Raw genomic sequence first — 27,293 nt, 5'->3', positions numbered from 1 at the left:
GAATTCCAGCATTATGGTATCACTTTCCAGCAAAATTCCTCTTCTTTCCAACTTCTTGACTTAATTCTTCTCCATTGGTTCATACCAAGTCAAGAATAGCTGATATTGGCTAGAGCTTCCTTCATCCTCTGGAGAAGAAAGTTATCAATAAGGCAAACAGAAATTTCCAGGAAGTTCCATAAGTCCCCTCATAATCCTTTCATGTCTGTTAGAAAAAAAATACTCAGTTTTAGAAATCATCATCCATATATTATCCTTGATTGGGCAGGCAATTGTAGGTATTAACAGTGTCAGTATTGTTTTTATTAATTCTCCACCTAATTTAATACAAAGGCCTAACTATTTCCAAATGATTTTCATTGCATACGAGCAGCTGCAGTTGTAGTTTTTCTATGTTATATCATAGAAAGTGATAATTTCCAGTGGAATTGAAAAATACAGAAACTATTTTGTCACATTGCTAGTAGAACAGCATACTTCCTTGAGCTGATGGGTTAGATTGACGCAGATTTGTTTTGGTTCCTCATTAGTATTGAATCATTAACTTCCAGAATACTCATATCTTTGCCTTCTTGCAGAGTCCAAGGGAGGGAAAAAATCCTTCTGCCCTTCAGGGAATCATTATCTTGTGTCCTGATCAGTGTCTCCTTTTCTTTCCCTGAAGGTTTAGTGTTGTTATTTTTTTTGCAAGGGCCTGAAACTGTTTCTGAATTCCAGAGGTACATATTATTTTCTGTGTCACATCTATTTGCCACTCTTGACCTTCAGTTTGCTTCATTGTCTCTAACGGAGAATTGCTTCCTGTTTCAGTTTTTATTGTGTTGCCTACTTTTTTTCCTGATAAATCTTATCTTCTTCCTGATAAATTCCTGATAAATTTATCTTCCTGATCAATCTTTTTTTCCTGATAAATCATCTTTTCTCATTAATAGAGAAGCCATAGACGTTGGCCACTACTTATTCTAATTATCAGGCCTTCTATTTTCTTTCTTTCTTCTACTTAGTGTAAATCTATGCCATTTTGTTGTTCTAAGTGAGGAGCATAAGCATGTAACAAGTAGCATGCAGGAAATGGCTGTTGAATCCTGCCTATTCATACTCATGTTTGTCTTTTGAAATACCAGTAATAAAAAGCTTTTGTTTTTTTGTTTGGTTAACCAAGTGCGTCTGCCATAAATTCGTAACAGAACCTGTCAGATCCCTTCCTGGAATGTCCACCCTCTCTTCCCCCTCTACCTGAGTTCCAGTTCCAGTCTTGTAGCATTTTCTCCATGTGAAAGAGTTCATCTAGGTAGGTAGTGATGCTGCCATCACCTATTCTAGACTAGGGAGATGGTCCCCCTTTCATAGCGATGTGGTGGCTCAGTGGCTAAGGCGCTGAGCTTGTCGATCGAAAGGTTAACAGTTCAGCAGTTCGAATCCCTACTACCGTGTAACGGGGTGAGCTCCCGTTACTTGTCCCAGCTTCTGCCAACCAATAGTTTGAAAGCACGTAAAAAATGCAAGTAGAAAAATAGGGACCACCTTTGATGGGAAGGTAATCACGTTCCGTGCGCCTTTGGCATTTAGTCATGCCGGCCACATGACCACGGAGACGTCTTTGGACAGCGTTGGATCTTCAGCTTTGAAACGGAAATGAGCACCACCCCCTAGAATCAGGAACGACTAGCACATATGTGCGAGGGAACCTTAACCTTTACCTTACCCCCTTTCATCCAGAGTCTGGATGGTAGAAAAGAAAACAGGAGATATTCCTCCCCCAGAAGTAAGGAATGGCTCCATCAAAGTCCCAGTTATCAAATCCAAGTGGTTTTGGAGAGCATGGTGTTAGTATGAATCCAACACAGGAGTAACAATAGGTTGACTATTTCATTTTATTTGTACTCTAAAATGAGAATCAGTGGTATAAGATTATTCACCTCTGTCCTCCATTAGTTTGAGAAATAAAAAGGCCTCATACTTTGTAAAGCAGCTAACCATTAGTCAGTTAAAAAAAAAAATTAATAATGTAACAACTTAGCTTGGGCAATATAGCTCCAAAAATACCAATAAATAACAATATTTATTATTGTTGAATAGCATTGGGAAGTGTTCCGAAACATTACTGAAGTTTTCATCTTGGTTCCTGCATTACTTGGCTTGAAGGGTAATCTGGAAATGACGTTGGCATCTCGACTATCTACAGCAGTAAGTTCGGGTAACATTTTGGGGTTGATAATCAACTATTTCTTTAGGAGTAGCAGCATTTGTAGTAAATTGTCCTTCTGACTTCTACCTCATATAATAGATCTTTTTAGTAAATTCTTGTCTAAGGGCAGGTAATGTTGTACGACCATTCAAAGTTATGATGGCCATGAAATGGGTGCTTTATGTCCTGTTGTAAATGGTCACCCGGTTATGTGACTGCATGTCAGACAGGTCAGCTTTATGATGGATCATGGCATTTTACATTCTACATTCACGTGACTGCAATCAAAGTTTCTGGCAAAAAAAAAAAGCCCTTTAAAACGAATTAGTTTGCTTAATGACTGCCGCATTTGGTTAATAGCGGCAGTGTTTACTTGAGGACAGCCATGAAATAGGGCGAACAATTGCTTCCGGTCACATGGGTGCCTTGATTTATGACTGCAGTGACTTATGACTGTAATTCCGGGTTCAATTGCAATAATAAATCAAGGACCACCTGTCTCATTCAGAAATCACTGAACTGTATTATCCCTGAGCATAGACAATGCTAGATTGTCAGCAGAAATTCTTTGAGAGTAGATATATAGGTTTGACTGTTTCATTATGTTCATATTCTAAACTGCATACTAACTATTAAGATTCTATTTTAGTTTGCCTTAAGTTCTCTGTCACTCTTTGAGTAGCAGCCTTCCTTTGTGACAATTAAGCAGTTAAATACTTCTGGGCTTTAAAAGAGTTTTATAGCTGTTTGGAAAATATGCATTTTAATAGTGTTTACATGTTACCTTGGCCAACATCTCATATACAAAAATGTAAGAATGAGTTTGGGCTACCAGTGTTTCCATTACACCAGTCTATATCCAATGATCAGTCAGAAGGTCACAGGTATATAAAAGAATAGCATCTTCCTGTTTAGGTTTTCTATTAAGAACTGGGAGGCTTACCATCTCCATTGATGGATGTAATATATATCCATCGTTATTAGTAGCCATTAATAACATAGCTATTCATGAATTTGCTTAATCACCTCAAAAGACAACTAAGAGATGACTATCTGTATATCTGTAGCTCTTTTCCCAGGTAATTATGTACTGGATGAAGAAATAGTTCCTTTTTTATATATTTCCCACCATTTAGTTTCACCTGCTTCTGGCCTTTCTCCACAAAACAATGCATGGTTTGTTTGAATCTGATTGTTATATCACAGTCCCCTTTATTTGATTTTTACCTAAGCTAACTACCTCTCTGGGAGATATTGCTCCAGCATGTTTGTCATTTTAGTGATTTAGCATTTAATCAAGTTACTACCAAGGAGGAAACTACATTCCCACAAAAACTGGCAGAGCAAGCTAAATGCCAAACTCACTCACGCTATTAATGCTACCTAGTTAGAAAATGAAATGCCTGCAAGCAAACAACCCAAGTCAGAGAGCGCCAAGAACTCAACAATTTATTATTAATCCAAATCTATAATACACTTTCTAAAATGCAATAAGCAGAACTATATTAATCAGCTGATTTTTGCAGCTTTATGCTTTATTTTTATAGGATTTATATATGATAATATATGACATTTTGCGATTTTTTTTCATGCCTCCACATTCTGAGCTAACATTTGTACTGAAGTAACCAGGTTTCATTTTCATCAGCCACTCATTGTACCACTGAGTACAATGCACCACTGTACATTTGCCAACAATGTTTATTTGCCCGTCCCTACATAAAATATGCATCCTCATGATCTTCAGTTAGTCTTATGGCATTTTCATACACATAAATATCCAGCCCAAGATATGCTCATTGTTGCCATTTTTGCCTTGCATAGAAGCACTCGGCTAGCACCCTGCTGAAAAACCTTGATGACATTAGGAAAGGGGCTATTACCAAAATTCAGTGTTCAGTTCTTTAAAGTAATGATAAAGAAATGCATTAAGGTTTTTCCGTTGTTAAAATGCTCTATTGCGTTTCATAGGTAAACGTCGGGAAAATGGATTCACCCATTGAGAAGTGGAATCTAATCATTGGAAATTTGGCTTTAAAACAGGTAAGGTCATTAAAGAAGTCATTACAACGCTGTTTCTATTCATTTTGGAAGCAGGGAGAAGAAATATAAGAAAAACCCCTCTCTGATTAATTAATCCAGTGGTGGCTCCCTCCCCAGCAGTGACTCCTGATTTGCTTCTGTGTCTATAGCTGAGGCTAGGAATCTCACTGTGCAGTTGAAATCTGGGAAAGTTCCTGGAGATAATTTCATTCCTCGAGAGTTGTTAAAAGAAATTAAAGATTGGTGGAGACCCAATGTTGACTTTTTTTAAAAAAAACTTATTTTAAGTAAATAATCAAAGCCATTAAAAAGCGAAAGTTAGAGTATTTTGGACATGTGATGCAACACCCAGAAAAATACAGCATCCTTCACTTAATCCTCCAGGGAAAAATTGAAGGCAAACGAGGCCCAGGCAGAAGAAGAACATCATGGCTTCAAAACCTAAGGGATTGGTTTGGACAAAACTCAGCAGCACTTTTTCATACGGCTGTTGACAAAAATAGGATTGCCAACATGATCGCCAACATCCGATGATGGACATGGCATAATAATAATAATAAGAAGTAAATAATATAAGCACTTTTTCCATCTGCGTGGAATGAGATCATAGCTATCCCTCTCTATAAGAATACAGGAAATAGATTTAACCCTGCCAACTATAGACCAAGAGCATGCTTAATACAGTAAGCAACTATATGGGAAGTATCTTCATTTAAAACTGTTGGATTGGATCCAAAGTGAAAATATTCATGTTGATATTCAATAAACGGGATTTAGAGGAGACCGTTCAACCTTAGACAGCTGGTCTTGCACCATTTAGCCCAAAGGCACTCTTTTTGCAGCCTTTGTGGGTTTCAGATCTGCTTTTGATCTGATTCCAAGGAAGAGGCCATGGCCAAAACTTCAGGAATCTTCAATGGTTAAAAAAATTGTTGCTTCTTATTCAAACTCTTTATTCTAAAACATTTCATTGAGAGTCAGATGTTCCCATTGAGGGCACCTATCTGATGCTATTTCTATTTTAAAAAAATAAATAAGGCAAGGTATTCTAGCCCCCCCTCCCCTTTAATATGTATACCAGTTGAATAATTAAAGCTCTCTATCATCTAATCATCATTCCCCAGTGTTAGCAGATTGTGCAATTCCCAGCCTGCCACATTCAGAGAACATTTTATCAGTTTTCCAGGTGGCAGTGAGGGGGCCATTGATGGCACTGGCTTCTTTTTGCCTTAAAGAACAATTTACCAAAATTACCAAAAAAACCCTTGACTGCTAGTGTTTGCATGACACAACAGTAGGTTAGCTAAATGGCAAAGGAATGGAGATCAGGTATGTATTTGCAATATCTTGGCATGCAATTCTACGCTTATTTTGGGCACACATTTCTCTTCTCAAGCAAGTCAACCCAGTATAGCTTCACAGTTTTCTTAAGAGTTTTCTATTCAATCCAGGCACATTTTATTCCCGCAGCTAGCAAAGTTTTTCTTGCTAAGGTCATCTCTCAGCTTCTTCATGGTGTACCGATTTGCATTTTTTACAAAGTTTAATAGCTTGGAAGCAGTCCAGTCCAAATTTATAAATGCCACGCTTGCAGTTCCAAATGCATTTTGAATCTTAGTATGGTTTCTATGGCTGCCAGAACCTGGTTCTACCACTTGAATTTTGGGATGAAATTGATGTTTTCTCTTTTGGGTCTGGATCCACTGGTTCTCAGGGACCATTTTACATCAACCTGGCTAACAAAAACTAATAGTAAACTGAAGACCCTAGATTTCTCTTTGGAAACTGTTCGTTGGGGTTTGCATCTGAAATGTTAATACTAGTTTAAGCCTAGTAGTATCCAACCCCACAGATTATGGATTCTTCTTATAGGGCAGTGATGGCGAACCTTTTTGGCACCAAGTGCCAAAAAGGGAGCACTTCACAAGCACGTGCGTGCTCATCAGGGCCACGACCATGAAGATGAGCTGTCCAGGGGGCATGCGCACACCGGATAAGGTTACTGCTGCACATGCACACGTGCCGATCAGCTGGCCAGCACGCATGCTCACGCCGGAAAATGGAAGACCAGCTCTTCTGGTTCCCGGCACTGCCACATGCACAAAATCCAGCTGATTGTTGTGTGCGCATGCGCACAAGAAACCCAGAAGAGAAACGGCCAATGCCGTGCCAGGCAACATGGCTCTGCATGCCACTTTGGGCACATGTGCCATAGGTTTGCCATCATGGTTATAGGGGCATGAATCATCATTTTGTCTTCTCTTCATTTCTAATTCTGAAATTTCATGGGGTTTTTACTTTGACCAGGCATGATGTACTCTACTATCTTCAATTTTGTGAAAGAGGTATAAAAACATTCCTTTTCAGCTGTGCTTATACCCATATGGAGATGTTTCTATGCAATCCATAAACTGTATCCTCCTTTGTTATGCTCTCTAAAGGGATTCTTGGAAGACATATTTTTATCCCATTTTAAAGAATTATTCTGGTAGAGAGCACAATATCTGTCTGACAAGTTCTTTTATCTGAGCAGGATCCTGGTATCTCTTTCCAGGTTGCCTGATTTTGTGCTAACATTTGTTATTTGCGTCTTTGCTGCAGTTGTGATTTGGCACAAATTTTCATGATTGCCACTGCTATGTGTATTGCAGTTATTATAGTAACATGTATTTTTATTGCATTTTTAAAAAGTTTTATTAATAATTGTTACAGATTTATGCATTTTATTGTGTGACCGTAATAAGGGTGTGGTGACGATGATGTTAGATGTGTAAAAAATGCTGACATTTGATGACAGTGCTGTAAACACTAAATGTAACGGGAAAGGTGAAGCCAATATTCCTGATTGTCTGTTAAAACCGAGAGTACACCATTTTCAACAATTACATCACAACATATATTTTAACCATTGCATCAAAATGTGGTAACTCAGTTGGCAGAAATGGTAAATCATCCTGAGTATTTTGGATACAGTGAATTGGGTCTATTAAATGCACATGCTGTCCAATTTGTCCATCGTATCTGAAATCCATTAAATCTCCATTTAGTACACTAAGAATTCATTGCATTGATAGTTGCTTAATTTCCTGAGTATTACCCTCAATTTTATAGAGAACTCTGTATAATCTCCATTGTGTTTATAGGGAAGCCTACCTTTTCTCATGTTAAATATTTATTGTTGTTTTGTAGGTACAAGCAACAGTAGTTGGTTTTTTGGCAGCAGTGGCAGCAGTCATATTGGGTTGGATTCCTGAAGGGAAATACCATCTTGATCACTCGATTCTTTTGTGTTCCAGCAGTGTAGCGACAGCCTTCATAGCATCACTTTTACAGGGTAAAAAAAAATTGTAATATTTTAAATGTAAACACCATTAATTTTAACATTATTAATGTTATTATTAAAGAGTAAGGTTAAGTTCACTAGACTCTTGTCTAATGGTAGATGGCTCTTTCCATAAGTACAAATAAGCAAATTACAATTGTATTTTGAGTTTATAATATTTATTTATTGATCACTTTCATTCATAGTCATTGGTTTTTATTTGCCCATATTTGTCATTGAACCTAGAAAGCATAACTCTTGCCAACTACCAAACATAAATTCTTTTTTTTATTAACAGAAATATTTGATTTTAATCTGGGCCTACCAGAACTTTCAGATTATTTTCCTCTTTGGCTAGTAAATTATGTATTATTATTATTATTATTGGATTGGATTGTTTTATTGATATATTATCATTATCATCAGAGTCCATTGCAGTGAGAACTGTCATAAATTAATACCTATAATAAGCATCATTGTTACATGGATGATAGGTCCACACTTGAGTGAATGTACAATCTAAAATTCAACATAAGAATATCAGCAGAAAAGGAAAAAGAAAAAAAAACAGAAGAGAAAGACAGAACGGAAAATCTGGTTGAAGAATATAAATGTATTTCTTTTATAGAAATTTAGAGCTTATTTTTCTTGCTAAGGTCTTGCTAAGGTCAACGGAGAATTAAGTTTCTCAGCACATTAGGGGTAAATGAAGTACTATAGCCTTCATCATTCTCTTCTGAGGTACTTTCATAACTCGTCTAAATTATCTTTTTAATGGTTTTGCTATAAACATATTTAACATTATATGTTACTTTGATTAAGAAGTAACACTATAAATTTGTGGGTTGTTAGTTAGAAACACAATACCCTGACATATGAATGAACAGTACATTAAATATAGGTCATCTGTGCAAATGCATCCAAAGCAGAGGTGAGTGTCAGCGGAATCTTTGTGTAACAACTTTATCAATTGTGGGTTTCATCTGTACTACATCTAAAAATGATTATTAAAGCACTTGGCATAAAGCAATTTTTCATAACATGTCATTTTTAAACATAGCAATGACAAAGATGGTAATAAAATAGTCTATAATTGAATTTAGAAATAAGGAACATTTTTATTTGAACTCCTCTGCTCTTCTGTTTTTGAATATAGAGTTACAGCATAAGATTGACCCACTTTCTATTACAATGGTTCTAGGCATAATAATGGTTGGTGTTATTGTTGGCTCTAAGAAAACCGGCATAAATCCTGACAATGTCGCCACACCTATTGCAGCCAGCTTTGGAGATCTAATCACGCTTGCAATTTTGGCATGGTTAAGCCAGGGTTTATATGATTGCCTTGGTAAGTATTTTCTTTCACGCTCCTTTGTAAGAACTAATTCACCAGTTCCAACTATCTTAACTCCCAGCCATCTTTTTGAATATATTTCCTTTGAGTAATATTTTGACAGAAAAACTTGTAAGAAGAGTTCACTTACTTGAAACTAAATGTGTTTCCAGATATCTCAGATACATCAGCATGAGTATGATTCTGTTCTGTTCTGTTCTGTTCTATTCTATTCTATTCTATTCTATTCTATTCTATTCTATTCTATTCTATTCTATTCTATTCTATTCTATGAGATTAAATGGCATTAAACTGAATCAATTTTTATATGGTTAATAAGAAAATAAAAAGAAAAATGAAGAAATATCTGGATATCACAGGGATTATAAATGAAAGACTTATGAAAGAACAAGACAGGATGATTGAACAGTGTTGAAAGTACAGGTAGTCCTCGACTTACAACCGTTCACTTAGTGACCATTTGAAGTTACAACAGTACTAAAAAAAGTGATTTATGACCATTGGGGCATCCCCATGGTCATGTGATTTATATTCAGATGCTTGACAACTGACAGTTGCAGTGTCCCGGGGTCATATGACCACTTTTTGACAAGCAAAGTCAATGGGGACACCAGATTCACTTAACAACCACGTTACTAATTGAACAACTGCAGTGATTCACTTAACAAATGTGGCAAGAAAAGTCGTAAAATGGGGGCAAAGCTCACTTCACAAATTTCTCACTTAGCAACATAAATTTGGGGCTCAGTTGTGGTTCTAAATTGAGGACTACCTGTATTCAGTTCAATTGCTTTTTATACTACAGATAGTTCTCAACTTACAACCATTCGTTTAGTGATTGGTCGAAGTTACAACAGCACTAGAAAAAGTGACTTATAATCATTTTTCACACTTGTTTTTTAAAAAAGTTTTTTATTTTATTTCTTACTAGCTGTACCCGGCCACGCGTTGCTGTGGCTCAGTCTTGTGGGTATACAATATTTTTTGACTGAGTGCCAATAATTTCCCTCTGTAGCTCAGGTCACGCCTACTTTGCCTCCGTCCCACCAGTCTTTTCACTCGGTCGATTGGATTCAGACCTGAGTTGCCTTTCTCTATGTTTCTTTTTGGACTTTAACGTCACTTAATCAATTGCTTTCTTGGACTTTTACCTATTTGGTGTTTGTATTGGGAGAACTCCGCGTCGTGGGATTGGCGGAGGCCTCTGCCCGGGCTGCCATCGGTGAGTTTGCATTCCTGGGGCTCCAGGACGCTGGCCAGCGACAAATAATTTGAATCCAGCAGCCGTCTGGAAGTTTGTGTTCGGACGCCCCCGAGGATACTTTGCCATGGGTGTAAGAGCTGGTTTCCTGGCTTGCCGGTATAACCGCCTTCACCTTCGCAGCTCTCCACACCACAGGCGGCATCGGGGTCCCTGCCAAAGGTACGGCATCTCCGTTAGTCAGGAGGACGCTTCGCGGCGGTTGACATTTCCCGCCATTTTGCTTGTGGGTTTGACGGCGGCAGCGCTGAGGGGAAAAGACCCGGCTTGCGCCTGCCATTGTAGTGCTGCGATGTTAAAGTCCAAAAAGAAACGTAGAGAAAGGCAACTCAGGTCTGAATCCAATCAACCGAGTGAAAAGACTGGTGGGACGGAGGCAAAGTAGGCGTGACCTGAGCTACAGAGGGATACGACACAGCTCAATTCCAATGCAATGTTGCATGAAATAATTAAATCAAAATGAAAATAAATCAAAATCTAGAAAAATTCAATTTAACAATGCAATCGGAAACATTGAAATGGAATCATGAAATATTTAGTATAGCATGTGTTGCTTTTATGTCCAACAGATGGTGCTGTTTTTCAAAAAAGCATGTGTTTACCTGTCAGACGGTGCTGTTTTTCAAAAACGCATGTTTTTACCTGTCACAGGTGTGACATCTATATATAGTAGATTTATAAAAACATGTGTGTATTCGAATGCAATGTTGTGTCAAAATTTCAAAGCAATCGGTGAAGAACTTTCGGACATTTAAGATTTTGAACAAACGAACATTTACATTTTTATTTATATAGATAAACATATTGTAAATGTACATTCTCTTATTCATAATTACTCACACATATACATATACATATATATGTTTTCGTAGATTTTCACGGGTACAGGTATGTAAGTCTTGGCGTATTCGGGTCTTTTCCCGTTTAAGATCAAGAGTATCTTGGCGACGTTTAGACAAGGTCCCACTCATCACAACACAGCCAACCAACCCGCTTACAACAACAAAGCCAACACTCCACATCTCACCACCAGTATTTATAGAGAGACGGCATCTCCGATCACGCTTTGCTTGCACAAGCACGAAGCCGAAGATACCAGCCAGAAGATGACGAGTGGGACCTCGTTGAAACGTCGCCAAGATACTCTCAATCTTACACGGTTAGACCTGAATACGCCAAGACTTACATACATATATATGTATATATAATATATACATATATTAAATACATGTATTTTCTAAAGAAAAAAAAGATTTTTTTAATTACATTCGGGGTTGCTCTTCTACCCTTTCTTCTCCCTTATTTTACAACAATTCTTTTTCTCCTTCTTCTCTCTTTCCCTTCCCTGCCTTCTTCTGTCCTTTTCTACTTTCTTCTTTCCTCCTCCTTCCTCTCCTCTGCTTCCCCTTCCTTTCCCCGCTCTTCTCCCTTCTTCCCCCACTTGAGACCTTTGCAGCGTCCCCCATAGTCACGTGATCAGAATTTGGACACTTGGCCATTGGCATGTATCTATCACAGTTGGAGGATCCCGGGTTCATGTGATTCCCTTTTGTGACCTTCTGACAACAAAGTCAGTGGGAAGCCAAATGCACTTAACAACCGTGTTACTGACTTAACAACTGCAGGGATTCATATGACAACTGTGGCAAGAAAGGTCATAAAATGGGGCAAAACTCACTTAAGGACCGTCTTGCTTTAGCAATGGAAATTTTAGGCTCAATTATGGTCGTAAGTTGAGGACTACTTGTGTTCTCTTTTAATATCCCTTTAAAGCACTAGAGGGTGCTGTTGGGTTGCAGTTTGAATATCTCAAGAAAGCTTTTGTAGATAGCAACTCCTATTAAATGCCCCTAAGATTAAAATACAAACATAGGATACATGTAATATTTTTATTTGTAATTGTTTTAGTGTAAGTACTTCTGGAAAAAAAGTGCTCTAAATATCAGTTTTCATGCATGCCTTTGCATTGTTGTTTTTATTTAGTTATATTCTGATAATTTGGGAGCTTATTGTTTTGTGCACCTCCTAGGGTTGTTACAGTACAGGCAAATTATGTAAGTGTTTTAAAATAAATAAACAATGGTAACTATTTTCAGTGTCAGTTATAATTACTGACGCAAACGTCTGGTATAACTTTTCTTGAGTTTTCTACTTTCCAGTCTAGATTACAGCCCTTTAAGCATCCTGTCTAGGTACTTATTAGACCCATCCCTTTCTGCTCTAAATAAAGTTAGCTGGATACTATCACCTTCTGAAATAATCCTATGGTGAATCCTACTTCGGAAATAGTAGAAAATGTTGTTAGCAAAAGAACTCTAGAACCCATAAGTATTGTGAATTTTCAATAAGAGTGCCCTCTAAAAACTTGGTGATAAGATCAAACTGGTGGTCTCAATAACCTTTCGTTGTTCCTTTAGCAATCCATTTTTTTTAATGATTACTTTGATATTGCCATACCTGGGCTATACTATATTTTCTTCTGGGAGACTAGGAATTATGCAAATTCTGTATGAAGGCTATTGCTTAACGCATTGTAAACCGCCCTGAGTGTTTCTAATCATGTTTCTAATCGTGTTTCTAATCATGAGATATATGTTCGCAATTAAGCCTTATTAATAACAAAGGATGTTTTAATAATTTTATTTAGAATGGGGGAGAATTGCAAGAAAAGTTTCAGTCTGAGAGAAGATACTCATAAAAACTAGTAACTAATTTCCTCAGAATTTTATGATAACGCGTAACGTTTTGTTTTAATTCTAGAGAACTATTCTTATATATCTCCTTTAGTTGGTGCCTTTTTCTTGGCTCTGACTCCTATGTGGATTATAATTGCTGCTAAGCATCCAGCTACAAGAATAGTCCTCCATTCCGGGTGGGAACCTGTTATAACTGCAATGGTCATTAGCAGGTAAGGTGCAGTGGTGAAATCCAAATTTTTTTACTACCAATTCTGTGGGCGTGGCTAGGTGGGCGTGGTGTGGCTTGGTGGGCGTGGCTTGGTGGGCCTGGCAGGGGAAGGATACTGCAAAATCTCCATTCCCACCCCACTCCAGGGGAAGGATATTGCAAGATCCCCATTCCCAGCTAGCCAGAGGTGGTATTTGCTGGTTCTCCGAACTACTCAAAATTTCCGCTATTGGTTCTCCGAACTGCTCAAAATTTCTGCTACTGGTACTGGTAAGGAGCTTTAATGACATTTAGAAAATGTTTAAAAGGGTTCCAAACCAAATAAAGTTAGATGCTGGGAAGGCATTATATAAATTATATAAACTGATTTTTTAAAGCATAGAATAGAAGGCACATCTTCTCCAACTTATATATATATATATATATATATACAAATGTGCTCAGTGTAGCCGCCAAGGCAATATCAAAAACAATAACACTTAGACTTATATTCCACTCCATAGTACTTTACAGCCCTCTCTAAGCAGTTTACTGAGTCAGCATATTTCCCCCAACAATTTGGGTCCTCATTTTATTGACTTTGGAAGGATGGAAGGCTGAATCAACCTGAGCCGGTCATGAATCAAACTCCTGGCTATGGGCAGAGTTAGCCTGCAATACTTCATTCTAACCAACACACCACCAAAGCTCTAGAAATGTTGCCATGAAATTGCAATTTCTAATTCAATAGAGAGAAAATTATTAATTGCAGGAAACTAATGTTAAATAAATGTACATTAAACCATGGGGATTGTCCTGTCTCCAATCATGTCTTTGTTTGGTAACCAACAATGTCTTGGAGTGCAATTCCTAACCTGCCTCTTGAAAAACAGAGGTGTCCCTTTGTTCCCCCCAAATACCAATAGCACTTAGACTTATATACCGCTTCATAGTGCTTTACAGCCCTCTCTAAGCTGGTTACAGAGTCAGCAAATTGCCCCCAACAATTTGGGTCCTCATTTTACCAACCTCAGAAGGATGGAAGGCTGAGTCAACCTTAAGCGGGTGAAAATCGAACTGCTGGCAGTCAGCAGAATTAGCCTGCAACATTGTATTCTAACTACTGCACCACCATGGCTCGAAGTTGATTTATGACATTTATTTAATTAAACACCCTATACAATTCCACACAAATGGCTATCCAATCTCTTCTTGAAAGCCTCCAGTGATGGAGCACAAGTTCTGAAGACAAGCCATTCCACTGGTTAATTGTTCCCACTGTCAGGAAATTTCTTCTTAGTTCTAGGTTGAATCTCTGTTTAATATTTAATGGTTAATCCTTGTTCTGCTCTTAGGTGCTTTGGATAATAGGTCAACACCTTCTCTGGGACAGTATCTCACATACAGGAAAATTACTGTCATGTCACCACTAATCCTTCTCTTCATTAGATTAGCCATTCCTAGTTCCCTCAATCATCATTGGAATGCTTCAACGTCAAAATGTTTTGCATACCCCTTATAAATAACAAGCTTTCCAAAATGAAGGCACCCTGTACAATTTAAAGGTGCAGTTAAACTGCAGTGAGAGGTGATTATTCTTTTAGGATTTAAGATGTATAAGGCTTTAAAACTGAATATGATCTTGAGTGGACTTCTGCAGGCACAAACTTACATTTTATCCATTTAGATTCAAAAGACTTCAGTGTGGTTAATTTTTAAATTTATTGTATATTTTATTTATTGCTATGTACTGATCTGAAAGATGAAATTTAGTACTAGATTGTGTTTTCTGTTTTCTGTTGGCAGAAGTAGATTTTACAATAAAACATGTGTAAATGTTTTATTTCTTTATTTTTTAAATTTGCTTGCCATCCATCTCAGCACAAATATCTACAGTATGTTCAAACTCAACTTTTCTAGCACAGTTCAATGTTTTATAGGTATGTTAAGAATATTTCCTGGTTGTGTTAGATTGATTCTTAGAAACCATATAGCAAAATGTGTAACAGACATACATAGCTTCCAAATTATTTCTGTTTTGTTTATGAAGCCACAATATTGTTCAAAATAGTTTATGCAGTCTGAGTAGCCCTGTCTGAAATTTCAATTTTCTTTTTCAGTATTGGTGGCCTTATTCTGGATACAACTGTATCTGATCCTAATTTGGTTGGGATTGTTGTTTATACTCCAGTAATCAATGGTAAGGGAGGCATGGAATTTCTTAAAATTGCTGTGGTTCACTGCATGCTAGTTAGGTAAAAAAATATTCCAGACCAAATCGAGACATAAGTGGGTGGGTATGTACTACTGTAAAGTCACACTGTAATTTTAGAGTAAAAACAGTTCCTGGTTTTCTGTTGTGAAAAGATAAATATACATTCAAAGATCAGATGGGGATAAAAAAATATACTTTTAAACCTCACATAGTTTATATATTTAGATCCCAGATACATATTTTAAAACGTCGTCTTAGACATTTCTATGTACTTCTATATAAAGATTTCTGTGAACATTATACAGATAGATACAAACACAAATACACACATACCGGTAGTAATAACTCTGTTTGTAACATTGTAATAATCAGTATGGATGCCTAAGTAGTTGTATTTCAGTGCACAGATTTTTTTCTATATAGTTTGAATTTCTGCATATATTTAATGTAAAATTGTTAGAACGAGAAAACTGTTTTAGAATTAGCAAAAATTTATCTGGCCACCCATGTTAATCAAATGACTGTGGATGACTAACGTGTTTACAAACAAAATATACATATGAACATAGTAAACTTAACAATAAAAGATACTAGGTAAAAATAATCATGCTGTCAACCAGCATAGCAAAACATCCAAATTGGGCTCCATTAACACTCTGGTCCCAAAGCCTGAGGGAAGAGCCACAGTTTTAAGAGCTTCCAACAGGCCAATTTTGTGGGGTGGTGGGGTGGGGCAGAGGGTTGGTGGGTATGCACATGCATGCCCACACAATTATAAAGGTATATGGAATACTACATACAACAATAGCCAAAAACGTTTTATATCAGGGGTGTCAAACTGGTGGCCTGTGGGCCAGATGCGTCACGTGCAGGCCACGCCCACCCCAATTCTGTGAAGGGGAAAAACGTCACGTGATGACAACGTGATACGGCAAGTTTGACACCCGTGTTTTATATCATATGAAATTACAATTTTCATAGCTAGGACCAGCAATCATATTCCCTTCATAACATCAGCATTAGTTCCCTACTTTTTAGCATGTTAGGCAAAGATCTGTTTCATAAATACAACACATTTTTAAGATGATTGCCCTGGTTTAGTTTTGCTCATCCATGTAGCTCCCATTATACTTTTACCATTACATAAATATGCTGGCAATAGTAATAAGCTGTTGGCTAATACAGGTAATCCTCGATTTATGACTGCAATTGTGACCAGAATTTCCTTAGTTAAGCAAGGTGGTGTTGAAGTGAGTTTTGCCCAGTTTCATGATCTTTTTGCGATAGTTGTTAAGCGAATCACATGGCTGTTAAGCAAATTCAGCTTCCCCCATTAACTTTGCTTGTAGGACCTGGCTGGGAAAGTCACAAATAGTGAACAGGTGACCCTGGGACATTGCCACTGTCATAAATACATGCCAGCTGCCAAGGGCCCAAATTTTGATTATATGACCATGAGCATGCTGCAACAGTCAGAAAGCTGAGGATTGGTCAAAAGTCATTTTTTCCCCAGTGCCATTGTAACTTCAAACGGTCGCTAAACAAATGATTGTAAGTCAAGGACTATTTATAATCACGAAGCAATAAGACACAGTTATGTATTGAGTATGGCAGCAATAAAGTATTAGCACACATAAAAAGTGCTAGACCAATTTCTTAGCCTTATTGTGTAATCATGAATAAACAATGGTATTTTTCCTGCCTGTTCTCTATAGGGATTGGTGGTAATCTAGTAGCAATTCAAGCCAGCAGAATTTCGACTTATTTACATTTACATAGTGTTCCTGGAGAATTACCAGAAGAAGCCAAAGGCTGCTGTTATCCATGCAGAACATTTTGTGGCACAGGTACAAGCTGTGTTGCTTTTTCTTTACGTTCTGATTTTTCTCTCCCAGATATTATTTACAGTACTTTAAGAAAATATTATGATTAAAGATATTGGTAGGTAGCCGTATTTCATTTATGGAGGTTTACAGATTACATCGTACATAGCACATTCCTTTATTAGAATCAAGTACAGCATTCAAACAAAAGCATTGAAGAAATGCCTCTATTTCATTTTTCCTATATGCAGCATTGTTTCTCAAGGGTTGTAGGACTGCTATTTTTTTTTTTAAAAAAAGCAATAAATGTAGTTACTAGCCTTAGTTAGAAAGTGAATTTAGTTCCATAATTTAAAAAATTTCAGAAAAAGATTGTTCTTCCAAAGGTGCTTTTCAAAAGGCAACTGGGCTTTCTTGATTTTTTTTTTCCTTGAAAACATTTCGTTTCTCAAAACCGGAGAAGATTCTTGGATGAGAAGTGAAACGTTTTCAAGGAAAAAAACCCAAAAAAGTCCAGTTGCCTTTTGAAAAGCACCTTTGGGACAACCATGACTTGGATGATTTGAGAATTCCCATAGGCAAAAATATTGTTTGTTGATTTCTTAATTTCTGCAGTGTGTATAGAAAACCCTTTGCTGGATTTTTTTTTTCATGACAGTAAAATGTCATTTCATCATTAAGCCCAGGATATTTAAAGAAGCCAGTTCCTTTGTTTTTCAACATGCTTGCACATGATAATGATTCAGTCATTATGACATATTAAATCAGATGTACCCAGTCCTTATTGGTGTCTTTTTAACTGTCTGGTTTCTTTTATGTCTGTTATGTTTTGTTTCTCGTTATTCTTTTTCAAAACCACAGAAATTAATAATGTTATCTTATTACCCAATGAAAATATCAGTAACCTTCTTATTGGCAAACAGTGTTACTTATTCTTATTTACAGGAGTAAATAATAAATCAGCTCAAGTTCTTCTGCTGTTGGTGATTCCTGGGCATTTAATATTTTTGTACACTATTCATTTAATGAAAAGTGGTCACACATCTTTGACACCCATCTTCATTGTGGTATATTTGTTCACAGCACTTCTACAGGTAAGGCTAAAACATTTTTAAAAATATTATTTATAGATTATTTATGGATGTAACAACTCAGCCCCCTTTTCGTTCACCGTTGCTCAAAATGGTATCTCAGTGATACTTTATGACAGTCGTCCCCAACCTTTTGGGCACCAGGGACTGGTTCTGTGGAGAGAGGTTTTTCCATGGACCTGATGGGGCTTGGTTTCGTGTGCTGCCTTTATCCCACAGATGGCGCTTCATTTGTTTGTGCAGCCTGGTTTCTGGCATGCCGTGGCCCAGTGGCAGTACATGGACCAGGAGTTGGGGACCTCTGCTTTATGATTATCATGAATTGGTAAAGAAAATCCAGTGTTTGCATCTTTAGTTTGGAAGGATTCGTGGGGTACAATACAGCATACTCAAATTTTATAAAGAATTATGTTGTATAAAAATGTTTTTATCCTTTTGTATTATTCAGTTCTTCTGGCCATTATATTTAGGTCTCATTGTCCTTTTATTAGCTACATTAAAATCTGCTGCCCTCGAATATTAGGAATCAAATAGCTAAACTGCACATACTGTACCTATCTCAGTATTTGATTCAACAAGCCTTAATAGCGTTTATGATTATAGCAGCTTAACACTGACATGTCAATTTTTGTTTCATTTTTAGATATTCAATACATTTTAATATTAATCTGCACCCCAGTCCTAATTTTTATTTGTGTTCAATATCTTAAAGAAGCCAGAACATAAAAACTAAAAAGTCGACATGAAAATAACTGTATTTAAGTTACAAAAGATTTGCATTTTTAAATGACCTACGAACTCTATGAAAACTTTAAAACTGCTGAATGAACTTTCCAGTATAATTAATCAGCTGCACCATTTGGGACTGCACTGTTCAAAAAGATGTAGCACTTACTTTTATTCTCAACATTTGTAGATTTACTATGAAATTGGAAGTGAAGATGTCATAGTTTTTGTAAGAAATTTAAATAGCCAAACTTAACGTAGTTTATTCTGTCTATCTACCTACTTGTCTATCTGTCTTTTCTTAGAACTGTTGCTTTTAATTTTTGGATGAAGGGTCTTAAAATGTAAATGGTCTCAACATGTGACCTCAACAGACCAGTCTTCTCTGGCTTCAGAAGCTAAGCAGGATCAGGCCTGTGTAGCCCTAGGATGGACTAGAGCAGGGGTGGGCAACTGTGGCCCTTTTACAACCTGTGGACTTCAACTCCCAGAATTCCTGAGACAGGTTGGGAGTTGAAGTCCACAGGTTGTAAAAGGGCCACAGTTGCCCACCCCTGGACTAGAGAATACCAAACTGTAGGCTAAACTGGGAAGTAGAAACACAATCCAGGAGAAGATAGTGCTAAAACACTTCCATACTGATGCCAAGAAAACCATGTAGTTATGTCCATGTAGTCATTAGTTGAACTCAACTTGAAGATGACTTTACTGTTCAAATGGAAACAGCTGTCTGGGTCACAGACAGATCACAGGTAGTCTCAATTTACCACAGTTCATTGAGTGACCATTCAAAGTTCCCACAGGACTGAAAAAAGTGACTTAGGACCATTTTTCACACTTATGACTGTTACAGCATCCCCATGATCACGTGATCAAATTCAGATGTTTGGCAACTGACTCATGTTTATGACGGTTGCAGTGTCCCAGGATCATGTGATCATCTTTTGGGACTTTCGGACATATATAACAGAGTTGGAAGGGATGTTGAAGGTCTACTAGTACAATCCCTTGTTCAATCAGGTGACCCTATCCCCGTGATGGTGAACTTATGGCACATGTGATTATCTCTGCAGGCATGCAAGCCAATGCCCAGATCAGCTTCACCATGCATGTCCACGCGCCTCCTGCCAGCCAGCTAATTTTCGAGTCTGCTGGGAGACACACTTGCATGTGCGGGGGGTTCATTCACATGTGGGGGGCTGGGGGTTCACGTGCACATATGCGGGGGTGGGGGGGTGCAGCGCCCCCTCTGCACCCCATTTTGGGTTCCAGGAGGCTTCAGGGAGGCCTGCTAGCACAAAACCAGGGTGTGGGTGGGTACGGTGCACCCCCACCCCCCGGTTTGATGCTATCAGGCCTCCCTGAAGTCTCCTGGGACCAAAAATGGGGTGTGGGATGTGTGTCCCCCCCGCAGCCCTTTTGTAGTTCCAGGAGGCTTCAGTGAGGCCTGTTAGCACAAAAATAGGGGTCATGCAGGCATGCGGGGGGGGCGGGGGTCTCACGAGCATGCGGGGGGGCTGCGGGAGGCATTGCATTATGGGTGTCGGCACACATGCTTTTCACACCCGAGGAAAAAAAGGTTTGCCATTACTGCCCTATCCCATTCTGGACAAATGACTATCCAATCTCTTCTTTAAAAGCTGTAGTGATGGTACAACTTCTGAAGGAAACCCGATTTAATGAGATTCTTTTAAATAATAGAAACAATAGCAAAATGATAGTGACAATAAGAATGCATAGTGTCAAGGCTCTGACTAATGAACTCAAGCGAATCAGAACCCTGAGACTTGGCTGCTTCTCAAAGGTCTTCTTTAATGAGTACATCATATCGGCACAGCTTCAATGGGAAGCCAAATCAAAATCTTTCCCGCGGTTTCAGTACAATTAAATTAGGAAATAACCCCATTCCCAAGTGTCAGAGGTCACGTTGGCCAATTGAATTAACTGATGAGCTCTTCAGGCACTCCTTCCCCAACCTTATCTGTGGCCAGTGGAGATGACCTCGGTTCTCATGAAAAAGCTCTTTGTTGTGTCTAGTAATGCATTCCATTACTTCCCCTCTTCCCCCCTGTGTGGCAACTGAGGAACAGAGAGATGGCTGCGGCCAGGGTTCAGTTCAAAGTTGACAGTATAGTTTCCTTGCAAAATATTCAGGTTTTTTTAAGTCTTCATTTTAAGACTTGTCGGCCACATAAAATTGAATGTCAGATAGGAATAACCAAGTCATCCATTTCATGATTCAGAGTTTGTGACTCCCAAAACCTGTCCCTGTATTTCCTCATTTTGATTAAACCTGTAAAGAGTTTACCTATAAAAGATGTTTACCTGTAAAAGATGTTCACATCTTCATGAGAAATCTAAGAACACAGTTATGCTAAGGCAGTATTCTTCTACCTTGGCAGCTTTCAAAATGTGTGGACTTCAGCTTCCAGAATTCCATAAGCAGCATGCTGGCTGGAGAATTCTGGAAGTTGAAGTCCACAAATCTTAAAGTTGCCAAAATTGAAATGTTTAATTGTATGTTTAATAGGACTGGAAATAAACAAGTAATGGGGAAACTTACACTGAACTTTATCTTGGAAACAGCAATTGTTTATTTATTTAAAATCAGAATTGTTCTGCAAATTTTCATGTAAGGTAGAATTCATTAGATTGGCTGTTGATCCTTTCTTACTAAGAATAGTGATACAAATGTTCATGAGGGAATATTTATCTTCTAATGGTAGCTAGACAAACCTGACTTAAAGTAGCAATTCAACAATACTAGATTTTGAAAAGAAAAAATAATAAAATGATAACGTGAGCAGTGTGGTGGCCTTTCTTGATGTTTTAGCAATATAAAGGAGGCATAATCTCTAAATAAATGGTTATTATCAGATATTTGTGAAGACTAACACCTAGAAAATTGCAGAGATCTGCAAGTAAACAATTCACTTTAGCAATCAGATCCTGGCACTCTGAAATAACAAAAGACTGGCTGATTGAAAAACTGTCAGCTAAGTAATGTGGATGATTGTGTATCATCAGATGGTCTTGAGCATAATATTAGTAGTTCTTTTGGGTTTTTTAAAAAAAATATGTCACACTCATTGGATGTGTAGAAATGCAAAGACAAATCAGCAGATAGCAGTTGGAAGGTAGTGTTTTTTTCCATCCAGCTTTCAGAAACCAAATATTATTCTCCAACACAATTTAACATCATTTATTTTTGATAGGAGACAAGAGGGTAAGATAAGAGAGGATACTCCTTGCTGAGAAATGACTTTGCAGTGTGAAACTCAAGGTAGAGTGGGAGCTCAGATTTTTATATAAGGATACAGGTTGTGTCTGTCGTTGTCAGAATTTATAGAAAGAGCAATGGATTAGCTTGGTTAGAACCAGACCATGTCTCAGTGATTGTTGATTGTTCTACAGATCTATATTTATTTGTTACATAAGCTGTGATAATCAACATTTTTTTAAACATTATGTGATATCTAAAGACCTTCTTTTCATTCAAACTAATGACTATATTTGTTATGTTCCGGGCATTCTCACCGAATAAAGTTCTAAAAGGCTCTTGAAAATCCCTGTGTTATGTCATGTTATTTTAGTTAGCTTACATTTTACAACATTTTTAATCTCCTTTTTTCCATTCATACTTTCAGACATCTGCTTTTGAACAGTTGCCCTTCCTCACTCCTTATATCCCCCCACTGCCATATGTTTAACAGATTAACAGAGTTGGAAGGGATTTTATAGGTCATCTAGTCCAACCCCCTGCTCAAGCAGGAGGCCCTATACCATTTCTGACAAATGGCAGTCCAATTTTTTCTTGAAAGTCTCAAGTGATGAAGCTCCCACAATTTCTGAAGGCAAGCTGTTCCATTGATTGATTGTTCTCACTGTCAGAAAGTTCCTCCCCATTTCTAGGTTGAATCTCTCCTTGCTCAGTTTCCATCCATTATTCCTTGTCTGGCCTTCAGGTGCTTTGGAAAATAGCTTGACCCCCTCCTCTCTGTGGCAGCCCTTCAAATATTGGAACACTGCTATCATCTCTCCCCTGGTCCTTCTCTTCACTAGACTAACCATGCCCAATTCCTGTAACCGTTTTTCATATGTTTTAGTCTCCAGCCCCCTAATCATCCTGGTTGCCCTCCTCTGCACTTTTTCTAGAGTCTCAACATCTTTTTTTTAGTGTGGTGACCAAAACTGGATGCAGTACTCTAGGTGTGGTCTTACTAGGGCTTTATAGAGTCATATTATAAGTCAATCCTGACCTACTCAGGTTACTGGAAGGGGAAAATGTTCTGCATTGCTCTCAATGTTGGCTTCTTGGTCAGCTAAAATAATGGGGCTAGGTAATAACATCCCACATTTGGTATGAAGTGACAGGAGATTGCTCACATAGAGATGAGTGCTGTTAGTGTATCTTGTAGGGTTTTTGAAGAATAGGAGATTAACAAATGTTTGCATGAAATTTTAAATGCCCAGTGTTGTCTGTCTGGGAAAAAAGAGGAACTGTCTCAAAAAATCCTATTCCAGGGAAAAGAGAGGCTTTCAAATATATTTGTTTGGATTACAGAGTAGCACACTGAGCACACATATAATTAGCTTAGGCTCACACCTAGCACACATATAATTAACTTAGACTACATAGTGACTTTTTCAGTGAAGATGTTTATCTAAATAATGCATGTTCCTTTTATAATGGGAAAACTAGAAAGAAACTTGATAATTTTAAAATCATGTAGCCATATGGATATTTTCCTTTGTAGCATAAAATCAAAGGTTCTGTGCTTTTAGAAGTATTAAATTATTTCAGGGTGCTAATACTTAACACATTTCTAATTTGGGACTTCGATTACTTAAATTATTTTTAAAGAAATATGAACTTTCAAACTTGTCTCTAAAATATTGTAACACATACAAAGTTTGCAATGTTTTAAATTTGTTTCTGCCTGTAGAAATCTATAGAACTCTTTAGGTTGAAAATATAATTTCCCAAAGGATTAAATTAATTTATGTTATAACGCTGCATGTTGGTTATTTAGTTTAAGCAATTTCTGTAAAAAGGTAAAGAACAAGGAAATTATTATGATTATGGTTCAGATGTTAGTCAGCCAGATGACTAGATTAGACTTTTTAACTACCTATTGAGTTCTTCCCAAGGATCTGGGATATGCAGCTGTTGTTGTTTGTTATTATTAAAGGTATCAGCACAGGATGTAAGCTGTTCCAAATAAGCTACCTTTTGCAATTGACTGAGGGTGATTTTGTCAATGCCAATGCCAAGAGTGTTCACATGGTACTCCAGTTGTTTTGGGATTGCACCCGAGGCACCTATATACAACAAAGTGAAATCACAGCTGCCTGCCAATTTTTTTTCTGGTATTTGGCCTTTATACGCATCAAGTTCTTCCCAAGAACCTAGGATGCTGGGATGTATACCAACATAATATATGTGTGGCCTTTTGTAATTGACAGGAGGAAACCACCATACTCCATTTATGTTTATCTTTCAGGTTCACTTTTCGTATTTTGATACTTTTGATCTTCTCTAATTCTTTGTCTTCTATCCTACTACTCCTTTGTATTGCCACATCAACTTTCCATGCTTTCTTCTTTTCAACCACAGTTAAATCTGGTGTGTTGTGAGCCAAAACTTTTATCAGTTTGGAAATCCAACAATATTCTAACCTGCTGATTTTTAAACTACTTTTCAACTATATGTTTCCATCAAAGTTGCATTGCTGTTTAAGTATAATATTTAATCATGTCCCTGTGTTGTTCTCTCATAGGTATTTATCTTATTATGGATTGCTGACTGGATGGTGCACCACATCTGGAAAAAAGGGAAAGATCCAGACAGTTTTTCTATTCCTTACCTTACTGCTCTTGGAGATCTTCTTGGAACAGCCTTACTTGCACTGAGTTTTCATTTTCTGTGGCTGATTGGGGATAGAGATGGAGATGTAGGAGATTAATTAAATTAATAATGCCTAATTTATCCCATTAGTTGAAATATGAGAGTAGGGACCACTTGATTTAGCATTTCATATGAAATATATTAAGAGAGTAGTTGAGTTTCATTACAGTAACTTCAGTGTTGACACTGATATTAAACAGCCTTAACTTTTTTAAAACAATAAAAAACTAAGATAAGAAGCTTCAAGTATTTTTACACTGCAAAGATTGTTTGGGGCTGGTTGACACCATCTCATCACAGAAAGAGAAAGTTGGCCAGCATTATGTCAGGAAATAAAATATAGTTGATAGGTAACAGAACGATGTGGTTTAACCACTGATGTATCTGCCTAATGAAATGTAGCATGCATTTCATTAGGCAGTCTGGCTATGCATTTGAAGTCATACGATATAATGGGTTCACAACATAAAATAGAGATAACCCATAATGCAAAAGATATTATTTTTGCATATCAATAAGAAAAACAGGTTCAGGTAAGACATTCGATATTCAGTTTATTTTAATTGCTGGCAGAAAAAGGATGGAACACCCTCTGTTCTAGAAAATTAATCAGTTGAAATAGGAAATATGTTTCTCATAGAGATAATACAGTATGATCATGCATGGACAATAATAATGTTGAATTAATGGTTGTAACTCAAGAGGTACATTGACACTGTTTTCAGGTGTTCAAGTTTTGTCCTTTATTGTGATGTATAAAGAATCAAGACTATTTAAAGAAGAAGAAAAGCAGCTTTTGATATGTATTGGAGAAACTACAATATAACTTCTGAAATAACAGGTGGATGCGTTTATTTTTTTATTTTTAGAAATACTTCTTATTAGAAATACTATTGAGTTAGTTTATCTTGGAGATCTTTTATCAAGCCACCCAGAATTGCTTTGGAGTCAGAGACTGCCGAAATCTAAACCAATGAGTCAATCAATCAGTTAGGCATTCATGCCAATTATATGCAACCAATGTTATTTCCTGATACGTTGCAGTTCAAACTTTTAAAAATTTATATTTAGAATACCAACTCATTTTGTAATGAGAGGTTGTTCCACTGAATACTGTTTTAATCATAGCTCTGTTGGGCTAAAGAAATTGCTTGTTTCTGGGAAAACATATCCCGTGTCCAGAATGTTAATGCTTGTTTGAATGACTACTTTGTAGAGTAGTGTCACAGATACTCTTTAGTTCTTAGTTTCTGTGGTACATTGATGATAATGGGGCATTTTCCACTACACACCATTTATGCCTGTTATTTACACAAATGAAAATCAGTAAATGTTTAAACTGGTTTTTGTTTAAATGTTTAAAGAAATTTTTTGCTTTAGATTTTGGGAAAAGAAAAAGATTGATGATATAGATTATTATGAGTTGTGGACTTCCTTGAGTTATTTTATCATTAAACATTAATATTCAGTCAATCCTTGGCAACAAAGTTTCCTACTCCCTGCACTGGAAGCCACCAGTGAGAATTTAACAATTATAATTTATAATTGTTTAATTTTCTACTAAAATTAATTACATTTGGCATCTAATCATTTCCATTCAAATTACATGGAAATCCCAGCTACAGAGTGATGTATTTCAAAGGCAGATTCACGGTAATCTATGGTAGTAGATTAATGCGTGGGACCCAACTGTTCAGATGTGGACTTCTATTAAGACAAACACTCTTGGGCCTAGTATAATTTCTTGATCGTTATCTTCATCTTAATAGTTCAAAATGCTGGCAACTATTCAGCTTGCTCATTAAAATTCTGTAGGTAATTTTCCCTTACTTTAATGATACAGTTTTTTTTTCACGATGACTGTCTTGTTTATTTCTATACTGTAGATGGAAAGATAGAACGGAAATAAGCTTTCAGAATTGGAAAATTAAAATATCCTCCTTGGTTGCTTTTGTTGCCCTTTGGTTGTAATCTATTAGACACTTTTCAGGAAGTAGGTGGACTTTGTGAGGTTTACTTCTTAGTACATATGCACTGTTACCATCAAACAACATTACGTACTAAGCCCAAAAGAGATTTGGATTTAGCGATTAAGGTTTTAATTCTGGTTGAACATTTTTGTAAGGATTCATGGTCTGATGGAAAATATTGTAGTATTTGAAGAATATACAGTTCCAAGAATTATATATACCAAGAAAAATAAAATGTCATCTTTTTTCAGTGTAATACCCTGAATATAATGTATGCATGATATTTTCACTCACTTTCCCTAATTTTTACGTGCTCGTCTTACGATTCATTGAGAAAGACCAAATTAACTATATGTAGACTAGGTTCTAATTATACTGAATTATAGGGAAAAATAAGCAATAATCAGGATGGAATAAAATTCATACGTGTAATATGTATGAGGCAGATCATTAACATGTTTGCAATACAAAAACACATGCTTATAGAGTGCATATGTAAAGCAAGG

At 37.1% G+C, this 27,293-nt stretch overlaps 1 protein-coding gene across 2 annotated transcripts in view; it reads left to right on the top strand.

The window, feature by feature from the left end:
• The window catches only part of SLC41A2 (solute carrier family 41 member 2), a 38,874-nt gene extending 11,831 nt beyond the window's left edge, over positions 1 to 27,043 (top strand). The window contains exons 3-11 of one of the 2 annotated variants that reach the window (XM_034403808.2): positions 2,080 to 2,187; positions 4,160 to 4,231; positions 7,421 to 7,565; positions 8,755 to 8,901; positions 12,929 to 13,076; positions 15,175 to 15,254; positions 16,985 to 17,116; positions 18,038 to 18,186; positions 24,690 to 27,043. In XM_034403808.2, coding sequence (XP_034259699.1) covers positions 2,080 to 2,187; positions 4,160 to 4,231; positions 7,421 to 7,565; positions 8,755 to 8,901; positions 12,929 to 13,076; positions 15,175 to 15,254; positions 16,985 to 17,116; positions 18,038 to 18,186; positions 24,690 to 24,875 — 1,167 coding nt within the window. In that variant the 3' untranslated portion in view covers positions 24,876 to 27,043. The remainder of the gene's footprint in view (positions 1 to 2,079; positions 2,188 to 4,159; positions 4,232 to 7,420; positions 7,566 to 8,754; positions 8,902 to 12,928; positions 13,077 to 15,174; positions 15,255 to 16,984; positions 17,117 to 18,037; positions 18,187 to 24,689) is intronic. The other variant, XM_060694534.2, reaches the window with a different exon arrangement.
• The last annotated feature ends 250 nt before the right edge of the window (positions 27,044 to 27,293 follow it).

This window comes from Pantherophis guttatus, chromosome 7 (assembly GCF_059756535.1).
Source record: "Pantherophis guttatus breed Tessera chromosome 7, ASM5975653v1, whole genome shotgun sequence".
Taxonomy (NCBI): Eukaryota; Metazoa; Chordata; class Lepidosauria; order Squamata; family Colubridae; genus Pantherophis; species Pantherophis guttatus.
Note: the sequence above shows the minus strand (reverse complement) of the source record. Positions and strands in the feature narration are given on the sequence as shown.